Below are 16,417 nucleotides of genomic sequence, written 5' to 3'. Positions count from 1 at the left end.
ATTGGGGGGGTGGGGTTGGGGAGATGGGGTGGGGTGGGACGCCAGCCAGGAGAGGGGTGCCTGGTGGGCCAGGAATGGAGTCCCTGGGCACAGCGCTGGTCCTCCTGGTGCAGTTCTGGGGTGAGTACTTGCCCCCCCCCCGCCCGCCATCGTCCCTCCTGTTGCCCGTCATCTCAGCAGCCTGCCCCCTGGTTCTGAGCCCCTGGAAACGAAACTGTGCTTTGCTGAACAGGGCCTGCTTCTCTCTGATACTCAGAAGCTTGCGAGGGCTGAAGGTTGTAGCAGGATACTCGCAGCGGGTCCGTGGAGTAGAACTCACGCCGGCACCTACACGCCAGGCTCGCGCGAGCCGGCGCCGCTGGCGTCTTTCTTCTCCCTCCTCGGCATTCCCTTTCTCACGCCTGGGCGGCCTGCTCGATTTTCCTTGCTTGCCTGCGTCCTTCCTTCCTTCCTTTTTTTTTTTTTTTTAATATTTTATTAATTTATTTATTTGACAGAGAGCACGAGCAGAGTGGCAGGCAGAGGGAGAGGGAGAAGCAGGCTTTCTGCTGAGCAGGGAGCCCGATGCGAGGCTCCATCCCAGGACCTTAGGATCATGACCTGAGCCGAAGGCAGAGGCTTACGTGACTGAGCCACCCACGCGCCCTCTCTTCCTTCCTTCTCTCTTTCTCTCCCTGTCTCTGTCTCTGTCTCTGTCTCTCTCTTTCCTTTTTTTTCTTCTGACACATCAAGCTCGATCCCACCTCTGGGCCCTCGCACCTGCTGTTCCCTCCGCCTGGATCTCACCTCTCCAGAATCAGGAGAGATCGCATCTCAGATGCCAGGATCTTGAGCCAAACGCACCCCTTCTGGGGGCTCCAACAGACACCTCAGACATCTCAGGGGGCCCAGAGCAAACTTTTCTTCTACTCCAGCCCTGGTCTTCTGTCAGGGTCCTCCATATTGGCCCAAAGCCACCGCCATTCACATGGTCCCTGAGGCTGAAACCTTGGGAATCTGCTACTGACCATCTTTCCCTCTCGCAATCCATTCTGCTGTTGATTGCTTTTTTCCAGGGTTCAGTCTTCCTATGCTCCTGCCCCCCACCCCCACCCCACAGTCTGTTCTTACCGTAGCGGTCAGGGTGATCTTTTTTAAAACTGAAATCGGGGGCCGGCTGGCTGGCTCAGTTGGTTGAGTGTCCGACTCCTGATCTCAGCTCTGGTCATGATCTCAGGGTCGTGGGATCCTGACATGGGGATCTGAGTTCAGTGTGTGCGCGTGCAGGGGTGTCTGCTCGAAATTCCCCCTCCCCCTGCCCTTCCCCCTGCTTGCAAGCTCTCTTTCTCTCTGTCTCTCTCAAATAAATAAAACATCGGGCTCCCTGCTCAGCGGGGAGACTGCTTCTCCCTCTGCCTCTACTGCTCCCTCTGCTTGGGCTCTTCACGCTCTCTGCCAAAGAAATAGATAAAGTCTTTAAAAAGAAGAAGAAGAAGAAGGAGAGGACTTTGAGGCTCAGATCATGTAGCGTCAGCACTGTGGGCTGGGCTCAGGAGGGGGGTAAGTCACACACACACACACACACACACACACACACACACACACACACACACGACAGCCTTACTCTCTTGTATCCCCTCGTCCTGCAAGGAGCCACAGGCCTGAGAGTGCAGCAGGAGCCCGAGTGGCTGCGGGCGGCTCCGGGCAGCCGGGTGACCTTGGCCTGCCAAGTGCTACAGTCCCAAGTCTGGGAGCGGCTCCGCGTTGGGTGGGTGAAGGACAGCGTGTCCCTGTGTGAGCCGCACATCACCAACGGCAGCCTCAGCCTGGAGGCCTGTGGGCCCCGGGGACGACTTTCCTGGACGCCACCTGGCAATCTCACCCTGCGGCTGGACCACGTGAGCCCCAACGACAGCGGGGACTACGTGTGCTCGGTGGCCGTGGAGATTCCCAGCCTGAACAGGAAGCGGGGCAACGGCACGCAGCTCCTGGTGGAGAAAGGTATGGGGGCCCCTGGAGGGAAGAAGCGATCTTCAGGCTCTAGACTCTCCAAGTCCTAGGAACATAAACTCTAAATTCTTCCAACGGGATTCTTAGAGATTCTTAGAGATCCTGCAAAGTCAAGAACATCCAATTCTAGACTCGCAGAACCAAAGACATGCTGAAACTTATAATTCGAGACCAGGACTCAGCAAACATTCTGGAAAGGGCCACAGAGTACCTACTTCCTGCTCTGGGTCCTGTGTTTGACCCCACTCTGCCGTTACAGTATGAAAGCCACCCTAGACCCAACGGGCCCGAATGGGTGGGGCTAGGTTCCAATAAAACTTTATTTAAAACAAAAAAAAAAAAAACCAAGCAGCGGGCCTCATTGGGTCCACAGGCTGTAGCTTGCTGAGCCTTCTTCCCGAACATCCTCTTGCACCACCACCTTGCTCAAGGAACAAGATTTCCTGCCTCCCACATCCCTTTCCCCCAACCAAGCCCACACCCATTATCCTGTCTTTTAGCAGCATAGACGTATTTCGCTGGCTTTGCATGCTGCTTCTCGGCCTTTTGGCTAAGATCAAGTGCTTAAGGGAAATCACAGAGGGCATTCTTTTTTGTGTCTAGCTTCCTTCATTCAACATTGACTTCTCCCCACTCAGCCAGAAGGTTCATCGGTCCCAGTCATGCAGCAGCGGAATGTTCTTTTCATTATTTATTTATTTATTTAAATATTTTGTTTATTTATTTGACAGACAGAGATCACAAGCAGGCAGAGAGGCAGGCAGAGAGAGAGGAGGAAGCTCCCCACCAAGCAGAGAGCCCGATGCGGGACTTGATCCCAGGACCCTGGGATCAGACCTGAGCTGAAGGCAGAGGCTTTAACCCACTGAGCCACGCAGGTGCCCCTGGAATGTTCTTTATCTTTGCTGTAGACCCACGGCCGTCCGTCCTCCAATCCAATTTCCCGAGATGGGCATTTGCACAGCTCCCAGTTGTTGGCAATCACGAATAAGGGCGCTGTGAGCAGTTTTCAGCTGGTCATTGGCCAGTCTATGTACACATTTCTGTTGTGCCTCAGACTATTCTAGAACCTCGAACCATAAGACAGAATCGTGCAGATTTTGAATCCCAGCAGTGTAAAATTCTAGGCTCTTAAAACTACAACATTCTCAATGGGGAATCTTGCTCCTCAGGAGGCAAGAATTGGTTCTTGGAGAGCAATGAAAATTTTGCTTTTTTCTGTATAAAGTATAGATGTATGGACTGTACAAAAAGAGAGTCACACTATGTCTGTGGTACTAAAATGTCACGGGGAAACTACGATTTTAAAAGTCTTTTTGGGGGAGGCGATAATGAAAAAAAGGTTGAGAAACACTGACATAAAGGAATAGAAGATTCTAGAGTCTTAGAATTGCAGAATCTTGAATATTTTCAGTAGGTTTTTAGACTGTTTCAGTTTCAGAGTGTGTAAGAACAGATAGTTCTGAGGTTCCTCAATGCATGAGACAGGACAGAGCGCCTCCCCGGTTCCTGGCCCAAAGAGGTGCCCATTGCTCTCTGGTTGGCAGTACCCTCCCACCGCCTGCCTCTAGGGCGGTGCACCATGGCCGTCCTGCCTGCCCCCACCTTCCAGTAATGAGAGGACCAGTTAGCCGTTAGCAGAATCTGGTAGTGGAGGCACTAGGCTGTGCATTGTGGACATCTGCAGGGATGCGGGCAGGCGTGTGTCCAGCTCCACGCAGCTGGCTCTCCCCTCCCTCCGCCAACAGCTGCTTGGTAGTCCCCAGGGACCAATGCCAACTTTATTTTCTTTTTAAGATTTTATTTATCTATTCATGAGAGAGAGAGGCAGAAGCAGAGCGAGAAGCAAGCTCCCTGCCCAACGCAGGGGCTCGATCCCAGGACCCCAGGATCACAATCTGAGCTGAAGGCAGATGTTTAACCCACAGACTGAGCCACCCAGGCGCCCTGCCCCCCACCAACACAAACTTTAAAACATTCAAGATGAAGAGGTCGGGGCACTGGGCCTCATCTTAGTCACACCAGGAACCTTTGGCAGGAGTTTTTGTCAACTACACAGACCTGGAAACATGTCCCCACTCTGCTGTTCACTTGCTGTGTGACCTTGGGCAAGTAACTTGGCCCTTCTGTGCCTGTTTCCTTAGCTATGAGTTAGGTGGATTTGAAGTAATTATGTGAAGTAATTACACCGTTTATTACGGGGTCTGGAACATGATAAGTCCTCAGTAAACCTAAGTGACTATTTATGTCTCTTATCCTGGTTATTCAGCAAGACTCAAAAGTTCAGGGCTGTATAGCTTTTTCCTTCTATCTTTTCTTTTCTTTTCCTTTCTTTCTTTTTCCTAAAGCAGGAAAGGAAAGGGAGCTGAGGTGAGCAACACCCCTGTTCAAAGCAGGACGTTGTTGCTGCCTGGGTGTGGGACCCCAGGCAAGTGACTCAGGTGGAGACTCGGTTTCCTTGTACGAAAAATGGGCTGGACAGCAGAGCTGAGCTAAAAACAACAACAACAAAAACAAAACAAAAACCAGGAGCCCTAAAGATGGTGGATCCCATGACCAGGATCGGGTAGCTCCCGGTGGGAAGGATGGGGCTTATGGGGACCACAGGGCTTGTGATGGGAATGGTGGAACCTCTTATGGGGGTGATAGGGTTCGTGCAAGGGTGGTGGAGCTCAGGATGAAAAACATCCGTTCGGGGATTGTTCCACAAGGACCGAGCAAGGCAGAAATGGGCCGACTCGCTCATAGAAGAGGAAACAGGTCCAGAGGGACACCTGCTCGGACTCAGGCAACATGGCAGGGGCGGAATCCTGACGTCCCTTGTGGGGTGGGGGGCTCTGACCCAGAAGGGTGGAGGCTGGACTCGAAGGTGCCCCCGAGACACAGGCTTCTTCCCTGCAGATGGCGGGTCCCCGTACCAGACCTCCACCGACGCAGGTGAGCCCGGGCCCCGCCGCCCGCCCCGCCGCCCGCGCCCCGCCCCCCGTCAGACCGTCCCGAACTCCCCCTCCCCAGGACTCCCGGTGGCGCCGCTGGTGGCAGGGGGCGTGGCCGTGGCCGCCATCGCGCTGAGCGCCTGGGTGTGGGGCCGCTGTCGCAGCCGGCGCGAGGACTCAGGTGAGCGCTCAGGGGGCGGGGCGGGCGGCCGACGCGTTCCGCAGCCGCACTGCCCCCGCGTGGCGAAGACGGGAACTGCAGCGGCTTGACCGGGAGGGAGGGCGGGTGGGGCTGCGCGGGGCGGGCGGGAGGAGGGGAATAAATGGAGAAACGCTCCGGTTCGGCAGAAGCAGAGGTAGGCTGGGGAAAGCCAGGCTGTCTCATGGCATTTTCCCCTCAGCGTGTGTCCTCCCTCCCTCCCACCCTTGCAGCGCATCATCTCTACGGGAACGTCCTCTACCAGCCCCGGGGGGCCCCAAAGAAAACTAAGGCGGGGCGTGCGGAGGGGACGGTGCTGGACATCCCCAGGGAGGACCAGAAGAGTCAGAGCTTCTATCCCATCTCTTTCCCCCAGCCTCCTAGCCCCCAGCAGCGCCTGGCCCAGAAGTCTTGCCCCAGCCCCAGGTCGAGTCACCCTGTATCTACTGCCCGCGTCTCCCCTGACGCACGCCCCTCGGGGCAGCAGAGGCCAGGAGGGCTCCTTGAAGTGGGAAGACGACTCGAAACCCCAGAAAAGACCCCCTCCCACCAACGGCCACGTGAAAATGTGACTGATTTCCCAAAGAGTCAGGGAGTCCGACAGCCCAGCCCAAGACCCCGTCCTCATTACTGTAACGCTGGCCCCCTCCCTCACCCCCGAAGCAATCAATAAAAGCTTATAAAGGAAAGCCAGATTTTGCGATGTTGGGGGTGTTAAAGATGTCTGAGGCGTCGTCTGGGGCTTCCGGAGCCCCAGGATGGCTGTGGGGGGGGGTCCACTCTGGCGAGGGGGCTCTGTAATGACTGGCCGGCTCCCTCCTCTTATCTTTGGAGTGTCATGTCCAATTAGCAGAGAAGCGATGCCCCCAACTTCCACACAGCGCCTTGAGCTGGAAGCACCCCCCCTCCCTGGGTCAGTGTGGAGATGAAGGGTGACAGGAGACATCGGGGCTCCCTAGAATTTATCACACACACACACACCCCCAGTCTCCTGCCCGACTGTCACCTTGATGTGACACCAGCTGGGATCAGCTCCCCTCCCCCACTTCTGCTGTTTCCATGGGGACAGATGTCCTTTCCGCAGCAGCATCAGGCCACGGCTGTCTGCCTGGGTGTGAGGGAGGGGCCGGGTGGGGGCAGGGCTGGCCTGAGAGCCTCCCCCCTCGGTTTCTCCATCTTTGTATCTGTCTGTATCAGCTGTCCGGGTTTTCCTCTGACCTAATATGCTCTCTCCCTGCCTCCCCCGGGCTCTGTTACTTGTGATCCCCCACACCAGCCCCCATGAGTAATTCAGGCTTCACTCCCAAGTCATCGCCCAAGTGGAGCTGGGGATGACCTTCCCTTCTAAGGGTCTAAGGGTCACTCACCCTCTCCTCTCCCTGGGGCTGAGACCCCCGCCTCCCAGAAAGGACACTTGAAACACACAATAACTTATTTATTTTCCAGGCCAGAGAAGTGCTTGGCGACACAATTCTGGACCTTAGCACCTAAGAGAGGAGGGCCAAGAAGGCAGCGCTGAGGAAGACCCAGGGCCTGGAGGGGCGGCGAGTCTCTGGAAAGACCTCTAGTGCTCGCAGCCAGTGATTCTGGGCCCGCCGGGTGCAGGCAGGGGCTGAAGGTGCTGGGGTCAGGGGTTCTGCGTGACCACTGGGTACAGCAGGGCAAGGTGCTCGGCGCCCTGCACAGGCAGCGGCCGGGAGCTGTAATGCAGGACCAGCTCTGGCACGCTGGCGAAGGGGCCGCTGTGCTGACCCAGCACGAACTGGTTCTCTCGGGTCCGCGCGAACTTCAGGTGCAGGAAGCTCTGGCTGCTCCTGGGGGACAGGCATCACAGAGCGCCTTGATCACGCCCAACCTGCTCACGCTCTCCAACCCTAGAGACCCACCACCCTCGTGATCCCCAGAAGCTGACAGCTGGAGTTCCCAAATATTTCTGCTCAATGGCCACTTGGGGGCCAAGCTCTGGGCTTGTTCCCCATTGTTCCCCACTGGCAGGGATGCCTTGCCGGCCTATGTGCTTTTAAGGGCGCTGGAGGTCCTACCTGGTGGCGGCTCCTCCCCTGAGGTCAGGCTACACTTTCCCCCCAACCCTTCTGAGCGCTACTCTTCCTGGGCTTCCCAAGAGTTAGACCCCCCAGTCCGGAGCCCCTTTCCTTTCTTGCATTTCTGGTGAGTGGAATGACTTTGAACCTGGGAATGATCTTATCATGACTAAAATGAATGAAACACATCCTGTTGCTGGGGCACTAGTCTCAGTTCCGTGTGCCTGTGCACACATGAGTGTGTGTTTCATTTCCTCGTGGCACAATTACCATGAAGCAGGTGCTATTTATATCTTCATTCGTAGCCGAGAAAAGCAAGGCCCAGAAAGGCTGAGTCCTTTAGCTAAGGCAACACAGCTGTAAAGTGGCAGCGGCAGGATTTAAAGCGATTCTCCAAGCCCTCTTCAATCATGCCCTTTCAGGAATCTCACACTCAGATTCCTAGTCGAATTCTGGGGCTTTTTATAATCATACACACTTGGAATCTTAGGCAGAGAAGCTTGTAGAATCAGGATCTCAAACTCAAATGCCTGCAGTGCCACTAGGAGATTCTGGCCCCGAGAGACACAAGAGGGTATGCTTCAATTTTGGGGCTGGTGGAGTTTAAAGGAAATATCTAGTTTCCCACCTCACTCACATCCTAGATCTACTGGATGGCTTGCACTCCGCCTTCTTGCATACCCCCAGTGACAGGGTGCTCACTCTCAGTTGGAAACAGGCCTGTGGCCTCTCTAGAAGCCCCGCCCACTGGCTGCTGGTGCCACCCTCTGCTCCCACCAACAAACCAGAAAGCCAAAGCCCGAAAGCCAGAGGCAGGGAATCCTGTGAGCCTTGGTCCCTTCAGGGGGCTGGGGGCTCACCTGAGGGACAGGGAGCAGTCCTGGGGATTGGTCTCGCTGAGCCGCACGAGGTAGCTGCCTGCCTTGCAGAGAGACAGGAGGTTCTCGGCATCTGCCCGGCTCAGTGGGCCGTGAAACCACCTAGGGGGCGGGGGCAGATGTCTCATAAAGGGCGATGCCCCTGCAAACACACCCCTGGGAGCTGGTGCAGGCACAGCCCTTTCCAGGACTTGTGAGCTCCAGGCAAACAAGTGAGAACAATGCCCCTGTGTTTCTCCAGCAGAGCCCGGTTTTCAGGCAGACTCGGTTTTCCCTGCTGGGCAGCTGAGCCCGGGTCCACATGGAGCTGCTCCCTCCGGTTCTAAAGATCCACCTGACCTGGATCTTCACAGCCTTCCTGAGCTGGGTCCCCAGGGTCCTGTTTCCCCTTCCTTAGTCCTTCAAGTTGAACCACTTGCTGCATCTGGCCTTCTGGAGATTTCCCACACCCTGTATCCCCACCCACCTGCCCACCTGTACCATCGTTCACTTAATATTGGACTGAATGTGCTCAGAGAGAGGTTAGTGGTTGTAACAAGGGCTCAAGACAGAGGAGCGCCACACAGACTTCGTGGGTTTTGTATTGAAAGAAAATGGAACAGCGAAGAAACGCCTCCCCCTGCACCTCCGTGTTCATCAGTCAGTTCTGTCTGGCCCACTTAAGGGGTTTGGGAATAACTGTGACGAACACGCCGTGGCGTCTTTGGAACTGGAGGGCTTTAAAGGAAATGCCTAGTTCCCCACCTCACTGGGCTGGGCTCAGCGGGCTTTGGGGGGAGCTCCTGGAGGAGCTGCTGGGCTGGAGAGACATGGAGAAGGCCCAGCCCCTCCCAGCTAGTGCACTGCACCCAGCCCAAAGTTGGGACCCACCCCCAAACCCTGCTCCTCTTAGTTCCATCCCAAGATCTCCTGGGGGTGAGGGTGATTTCCGTCTCTTTAACCTTGGGCTCAGGAGCTCTGTTTGAGCTGTGTATCATCTTGGGGGTTTGAGCCCTAAGTTCAGAGAGGTTAAGGGACTTGCCCAAAGCTACCCAGCCAAGAGATGCAGAGCAGAGATCTGAACCCAGACTCCGATGCCAGAGGAATGAGACGCCACGTGATTCTGCTTTGTACCTAAGCTAAGTGTCTGACGCACGGCAGGCTCCGGCACCCGGTGAGGGTTACTCGAAGACAGGGATGAGGGGGATGAATGAGTCGTACTTCCCCCGGCCCCCAGGTCCGAGGAGTCTGCAGGCTGGTATGGGGTGGGGAGGGATTCAACCCGGCTCCTCCAACGTCAGCTTCCCCACTCACGGCTGTTTCTCCAGGGGTAGGGCCGGGTCCACGCGCTCTGCGGGCTGGGGGCTCCTGGATGGGGGTCTCCGGAGGTCTTTGGCTGAACCTGCGGTCCTTTCCCACTCGGGACTGTCAAACTGCACTGGAGGGTTAGAGAGGAAAGGGTTAAGTCCAACCCACCCGGGAGGGGCGGGACCGGGGTAAGCCAATGCACTCTCAGTGGGAAGGCGGTGCCAACTTGGGCAACCTATCAGAATCCAAGGTAGGAGGGGCTGGGTTTAAGGACTGGGCAGGATTGGTCCAGGAGCAGCCAATCAGCCTTCAAAAGAAGGGGGTGTGGTCACTTCTAAGTGTGGTGGCTGGCGAGGGCGGGGCAGATCCACGAGGGACAAACCCTGGCGGGGACGGAGGCGGGGCGAGAGATGCATTAGAGGGGCTGGTCGTTCTGCAGATTCTGCACATTCTGGCCAAGTCCTAGAGCTAGACACCCCCCACCCCCCAAGGTAGGCCAGGTGGGTTGAGGCACTGAGCCCCAGTCTCCCTCCCAGTCATACTGGGTTCGCACAAGTTATTTCATTTATTAAAGCTGACCATATTGTTACCCTTTGACAAAAGAGGAAACGGGCCACAGACTTGTCCCGTGCTTCCCCAACTCGGGACTTGACCCCAAGCCCGCCTAGTGATAGTTACTAAGAAATGCTACCCTGTTCCCCAGCAGCGCCCGTGGGAACACTTGCTGGCGCCCAGCGTGTTCTGTAGCTGCTACAGCGATCCCCATTTGATGGGGGGTGGGGGACCGATACTGAAAGATAAAGCACTTTGCCCAAGCAAGTGACACAAATCCAGGCCTCCCCTGACCCCAAAGCCTATCCCTGCACTACAGTGAGCCCCACGGGTGCTCTGAAGGAGTTTCTGTTCTCGAGGAAGGTACAAGTTCTCCAAGGAAGAGGGCTGTGCCATTATCAGCCATTCACACTTTAGTGGGAATGAAGAAACTGCCCTGGTGGCAGGTGATTGGGGGTCTATTTTGTAAGTTGACTCAGAGGATAGACCAGAGCAGGAAATGGACGTGGATATTCAGGGCCTGGGGAGGGCCAAGGCCTGGGTTGGAGGGGCACCTGCAAACGCCTTGGAGATGTGATCTTTCTTCCACTCCCAGGGCTGGTCATACTCATCGGCTGGCCGCTCATCTTCTCGAGGCAGCCGGCTCTGGCGAGGTCTCCTTCCAGAAAGGGCTCCATCTCCTGGCTCTTGGTCTTGCTCCTCATAGGGAGTGTCGTACAGCTGCACCCCCTTGCATGGCAGTTCTGGGGGAGCCGAGAGCACTGGTCAGCTCCCACACTCACCGGGGACCCCGTCCCCCTCTCCCAAGCTGCACTCACTCACCGCTCACAGCCCGCTGGGCGTCATAGGGCTCCATGTAGCCATCCTCTGAAGGTGGCGGGGGAGGCTGGGCGTCAAAGGGGTCTGAGTACTCCGTGTCGAGCTCCAGCTGGAGAGAGAAGTAGAGAAGTAAGGGAGGGAGTGGCAAGGGCTACAGGGGAACCAAGCCCAGCCCTAGACACCCGCTCTGGGGTGACGGTGCACCTCTGGCTGGCTGACTTTCCCCTCCACGAAGCTCATTGTCTCTGGGCTAGGGAGTCCTCTGTCCCACGCACCAGGTTTGCATTCAGATGCCAGCTTCCCATTTCTCCTCCTGCCACACCGCCCCGACTCCCTCCTTCAGTAATTTTAATGTAGGGACACCTGGGTGGCTCAGGTGGTTAGGCGTCTGCCTTTGGCTCAGGTCATGATCCTGGGATCCTGGATCCTGGCTCCTGGGATCTTGCCCTGCTCGATGGGGACTCCCTGCTCAGTGGGGCCGCTTCTCCCTCTCCATCTCTCCCCTGCACCCCACTTGTGCGCGTGTGCTCTGTCTCCAATAAAATAAATAGAATCTTAAAAAAATAATAATTTTAATATCTATCAGCTGTGAGCCGTGTTCTAAATACTTCACATGTGTTTCCTTATAATCTCAACATCCAGTAAGTACATTAGCCCCATTTTACAGATCGGGAAACCAAGCCACTGAGAGGGTAAGTGACCTGCTCAGGGTCACACAGCTGGTAAATAAGAGGCAGGGTTTCATCCCAGGTGGCCTGCTTCCCTAAGTCCCTGCCTCTTCCTTCCTTCCTCTGGGCTCTTAATCACTGCCTGACACAGCCTGTGTGACCTTCCTCAAATCATCTGTCTGTCTCTACCCTGAGGATTTGGGGTCGACTCCCTGATTCTCTATGAAAAATACTGGAAAAGCATAGGCACTGGAGGCAGATCTGGGTCAAGTTTTAAGGAACTAGGGCCATTGACCTTGGGCCACTTGCTTCTCTTCAGTGAGCCTTGGTTTCCCCTTCTGTGAAATGGGAGTAGTTGCAGAGGAGGGGCACAGTGTTGGGGACTCCAGGGCTCACCAGGGCAGGACTCACTCAGATCTATTTGGGAAGCTGCGGGAAGGGGACTAGGGAGTGGGGAGCGGGGAGCAGGAGGACAGGGGGACAAAGCCGTGCCAGAGAGATAGCAGGGCAACCAATGCTGACCCCTGGAAAGGGACAAAAATCAGATTCCGCTAAGGAGGTGGGGGATTGGGGGGCCCCAGCCTGCCCCATAAAACAAGGTCCCCCAAATCCAGGAAACCCAGCGTGGCCTTCCCCACCCAGTCTCCTGGGGCCACCCAGCATCTGGGACTTAGCGACGCACCTCTTCCCCGGGGCTGCCCAGCAAGACCTTGGCTCTGGCCATGTCGGCGGCCTCCACCTTGATGAGCCGGTGCTTGGGAGAGTCGTACTTGGCGTCTCCGAGACCCTTGGGGTCCCCGGGGCCGGCGGGGTCGGGGTCCAGGCGGCTGTCTGAGTCTTCATAGGGGTCCTCGAAGTCCAGATTCTTCTGCTCGCGGTAGGCCCTCAGGATGTCGCTCTCGGTGTAGTCCGGGGCGGGCGGCTGCGGAGGGGGCCTCCGACCGCCGAGGCCCAGGTAGTCCCGCAGCCACCTGGCCATCTGTGCGTGTGTCGCGCCAGACCTGGCCACTGTCAGAGGGGGACCCACATGCCCCCTTCCTGCACCCCTTTCTCCGCAGAGTCCCCAGGGAGAAGGGGGGCCAGGAGGAGGGGGAGGCGGAGGCGTGGGAGGAGGAAGGGAGGGGGAGGGAAAAGATCAAGTGTGGCCCTCGGCTGGGCTCGGAAGGCGCTAGAAAGGGGAGAAAGGAAGGAGACGGGGAAGGGTAAGAAGAGGAAGAAGCAGAGCAAAAGTCCACCTGAGCCCGGCTCCGCAAGGACGGCGGGGGAAGGGGGCGCCCCGCAGGGCCCTGAGCGCCGAGCGCCGGGTGGTCGGGCCAGGGCGAGGGGCATCCGCGGAAGCGCGCGGAGTTTCCGCGGGAAGCGCGGTCCCAGTGCGCGGCTCGGCCGCCCGCCGCCTCCGGGAAGCTCCGGGATTCCCTTCTGCGGCCGGGAGTCGGGGAAAGCGCCGCCCGCGGGCGCCCCCAGCCCGGCTCAGCTCCGACGCCTGGGTCCTCAGCGCCGCGGGCGGTCTCCCTCGGGGCGCGGGCGCCGCGCGCAAAGTTGGGCCGCGGGGAGGGTGACCTCCGCGCGGCGCATCCTTTGTTGCGCTCCTCTCGGCTCCGGGGGGAGCCCGGGTCCCGCAGCCCCCGGCCCGGCCGCCTCGATCCGGCCCCAGCCACCGGCACAAAGGGAAATAAAACCTCCTCCAATCCCCCTTCACGCTTTCGGAGAGACTTTCCCCGCCGCGGCCGGGAGGTGGGACTTTGGGGAGGGGGCGCGCAGGCGGCCGCCCCAGCCCCTATCGGCCCCCGGCCGCGTCCCGGGCAGCGACGTCAAGGCTTCCCCGCCTCCCCCTCCGCGGCTTCCCCCGCCCCCTCCGCTCCCCCTGCGCCCCCCTCGGAGGTGACTGAGACCTTCAGCTGTTCTGGGAAGGGAGGGGAGCCTCTGCCCGCCGAGGGAAGGGGGTGCGGGGCGGGAGTCGCGGGGCCGAGGCCGCGGCAGCTGGACACTGACCCGGAGGACCGCGGCCGGCAGGAGCGAGCGAGGAGAGCGGGAGGTGGGAACCGACAGGGCTGACCTTGCTCAGGGGAGCGAGAGGTGCAGAGGCGGGGAGCTTCGGGGAGCCGCGGGGAGAGGGAGGCGAGGTGGAAATTGGCCGGGAAATGGGGGTCTGGATGTGACCGCAAGAGGGGGCAAAACTGACCAGCAGAGGGGGTGAGAGCGACCACTGTTGAGGGTTGAAATTGAACCAGTATCTGGCGGCGCAACTGACCAGCGGATTGTTCCAGAGGTCACTGGCTAAAATTGACATTGATGGAGCTGAAGGAAGCAGGGGAGAGTGGAGGGGGGGGGGTTCTGGCGTCCCCTCCCCAAGGGGACTCTTCTCTGCAAACCGCCCCCAACCCAGGGGACTGATTGCAGCATGGGGGAGGGGGGCTGGGGCAGCTGGCCCTGGGAAGGGAGATGGTATCTGTGCCTGGCGCCGGTCCTCAGCATCTGTCCCTTTGTGGCTTCTGGGGGTGGAGGCAGGGAGGGGGACAGAAATGAGAAGGGTCTCGGCTGGCCTGGCTGCCTGTTGGCAGCTGCAGCTGTCTGGGGGGCGAGGACAGCAAGAGATCTGGGATAAGGGAAGCAAAGGGGTGTGCTGCCCGATTCCAGAGCAAACACGGGTTTTCTTTCATTCTAAGGGGGCTTGCTCAGCTCCCCCTAGTACTGAAGTAAGAGGGGGTAATCATCGGGAAGAACGGGACTGCAGATTCCCTTCTCCCAGTGCTCCGTCTCACCACCGCCGCCCCCAAGGTGGGCTGCTGCCTGAGGCTTGGAGGGGAGAAGTCAGAGCGGACACTGTTGGGAAAAGGCCCCTGGGGAGGAACAGTGAGTCAGGGGCCATGTCTATGCTGTCTGTGCCTGGCTTTCCTGGTTTCTAGCAGGGGATCTAACGGGAAATCCCCAGAGAGCTGAAGGAAGGATCAGCAGAAGGGAGTTACTTTTTCCCATGGGGAAACTGAGGCACCAAGGGGGCAGGACCTGCTCAGAGCCCCCCCATAGCTCAGGTCTGCCTGCACTATACGGCCCGCGGGGGAGGTGGGGGGCTGGCTGGGGTGGCTCTTGAGACCCTCTAGAGTGCCTTTGTGGGATCAGCCTTTCTCTGCCTCTGCCCCAGGGTCAGCCCCGCTTTCCAGGCGACAACGCTGAGGTCCAGAGCTGAGCAGGCAAAGTCCCTCGTGGCAGCAGGGGCTTCCATATGTCCCCTTCCCGGCTTGGGCTGTGTCGCCCACATGAACCTGTTGAACTCAGTCCCCCTCCTGCAGCCCCTCCACCTGGCCCCCCCCAACCCAGCCCTCTTCGATCAGCGACAAGACAGCGTCCCTGGGGACTGCCGGGGAGCACGGCGGGTAATTGTCCTGTTTTCTGTCAGCCGCAAGGCAATTCCCGGCTCGGGGATGAGCTGTTGACAGATCTCATCAAATCCGAGCCCTCTCCCTGTCGGATAAATAGGAGACGTCTGAGGTATAAATATTTGAAAGGGGCCTTCTAATTACAGCATGTGTCAGGAATAGCAATTAGAGGCCCCCGAGGCAGAATCAAACGGCGTTTGACTTTCCTGCGCTTTTGAGCTGACTGCTCCTGGGGTGCCCCCCCTGCCGCAAAGGGGTTCCCGGAGGAGCAGCGAGGATGAGGAGGGGTTGGGGGCCTGGTGACCTTGCGGGGTGCCCTTGAAGAGCCACGGGAACTCCTGGGAACTCCTGGGTTTTGGCGTGTTGATGGGCAGCGGAGGGGGGGCCCTGCATGGACAAAGGCGAGCAGGTGGGGTGGTCTAGGGGTCCTGGGATGAGTCTTTCTCCCTCCCCCTGCCCCCCACCTCGGGGTCTGAGAGGCCCTGTATCAGGGGCATCTCCTGGGTGCGGCCTTTTCTGGAATCCCTGCCCCCTGACCTTGGGTGGTGACGCAGCTCTCTGAGCTGGAGGACAGCTAACCTCTGCTGAGCGCTTTTGGACACTGTTTGGAGCACCTTTATTTATTATTTTTTTATTGCAATTCACATGCTCTACAATTTACCCGCTTAAAGTGTGCATTTCAGGTTGAGAACGTTCAAAAGATCATACAATCATCGCCACTCATTTCAGAACATTCTCCTCACCCCAACGGGAAACCCCATCCCTATGGGCATTCTCCATTCTCCCCCGACTTCTCCCGCCCCTGACACCGCTAGTCCACTTTCTGTCCCTCTGGACGGGCCTGTCCTGGACCTCTCGTGTAAGTGGAATCCCACACTATGTGGTTTTTTGTGGCTGGTTCGTGAGAGGACTCACCGTTTCCAAGGTTCATCCTCGTGTGTGTGAGAGAGCTTCATTCCTTTTATGGCCCAATAATATCCTATGACGTGGCACACAGTAGGTGCTCAATATATGCTTTGGGTGGGTGGGACCTTGAGAGGGAGCCAGTTGGGATCCCTGGGTGGGGGCTGTGCCTGCCTTCTCTGTCCCCTCACTGTTGTCTCACGGAGCAGTCAGTCTGGAGCGGGAATGGGAGTCAAGACACCAGGATAAGATGAGGCGGCTCACAGTGGGGCCTAAATACTCCTGATCTGATGGAGCAGATGTAGCCCTGCCCTAGGAGCTCCTACTCTGATAGGAGAGACGATCTCTGCCCTAAGAAGTTCCTAGACACAGCCTTGCCTTTTAAAACCTACAGTCTGAGGAGAGAGGCATGGTCTTGACTTTGGAAGCCTCAGTCTGTTGGAGGAGACAGGTGCATGCCTTAATAGGCTCCCAGTCTGATAGGGGAGGCATGATTCTACCCTCTGAAGCATTCAGTCTGATGGAGAAGGCATGGCTCTGATTTTAGGGGTTTCCTGTCTCTTGCGAGATACAGCCCTGCTTTTAGGGGCCCCTAGTCTAATGGAGGAGACAAGAGGCTATCCTTAGGAGTCTCAGTTGGATAGCGCGGGCATGGTCGAGCCTTCAAAGACACCTAGTTTGATGGAGGAGACGTAGCCCTGTCGTCGTCATGAGCGCCCGGTCTGAAGGGAGGCCCAGCCCCTGGAGGCTCTGTCTGCAGGAGTTGC

The 16,417-nt window shown here is 57.8% G+C and overlaps 2 protein-coding genes across 6 annotated transcripts; one reads left to right on the top strand and one right to left on the bottom strand.

Annotated features, from left to right (window-relative positions):
- Nucleotide 1: 1 nt before the first annotated feature.
- On the top strand, nt 2-5,819 carry TMIGD2 (transmembrane and immunoglobulin domain containing 2). 4 transcript variants are annotated; one of them, XM_032306532.1, is made up of 5 exons: nt 2-120; nt 1,630-1,980; nt 4,891-4,926; nt 5,005-5,106; nt 5,358-5,819. In XM_032306532.1, exons 1-5 carry the CDS (start codon nt 24-26, stop codon nt 5,795-5,797), a joined length of 1,026 nt encoding a protein of 341 aa, XP_032162423.1. In that variant the 5' UTR covers nt 2-23; the 3' UTR covers nt 5,798-5,819. The 4 variants fall into 4 exon arrangements, with proteins under 4 accessions (XP_032162423.1, XP_032162441.1, XP_032162451.1 ...); XM_032306550.1 differs by having other exon boundaries at nt 4,836-4,926; nt 5,501-5,792; XM_032306560.1 differs by having other exon boundaries at nt 5,501-5,592.
- Nucleotides 5,820-6,544: 725 nt separating this feature from the next.
- Nucleotides 6,545-13,610, bottom strand: SHD (Src homology 2 domain containing transforming protein D). Of its 2 annotated transcripts, none has more exons than XM_032306520.1 (6): nt 12,080-13,610; nt 10,706-10,811; nt 10,438-10,626; nt 9,338-9,461; nt 8,027-8,146; nt 6,545-6,938 (listed from the first exon to the last, which is right to left on the bottom strand). In XM_032306520.1, exons 1-6 carry the CDS (start codon nt 12,347-12,349, stop codon nt 6,752-6,754), a joined length of 996 nt encoding a protein of 331 aa, XP_032162411.1. In that variant the 5' UTR covers nt 12,350-13,610; the 3' UTR covers nt 6,545-6,751. The 2 variants fall into 2 exon arrangements, with proteins under 2 accessions (XP_032162411.1, XP_032162406.1); XM_032306515.1 differs by having other exon boundaries at nt 12,053-13,607.
- Between the last annotated feature and the right edge of the window lie 2,807 nt (nt 13,611-16,417).

Source organism: Mustela erminea, chromosome 1, assembly GCF_009829155.1.
Source record: "Mustela erminea isolate mMusErm1 chromosome 1, mMusErm1.Pri, whole genome shotgun sequence".
Taxonomy (NCBI): domain Eukaryota; kingdom Metazoa; phylum Chordata; class Mammalia; order Carnivora; family Mustelidae; genus Mustela; species Mustela erminea.
The sequence above is the reverse complement of the archived record's forward strand: the minus strand, read 5'-3'. Positions and strand labels throughout refer to the sequence as shown.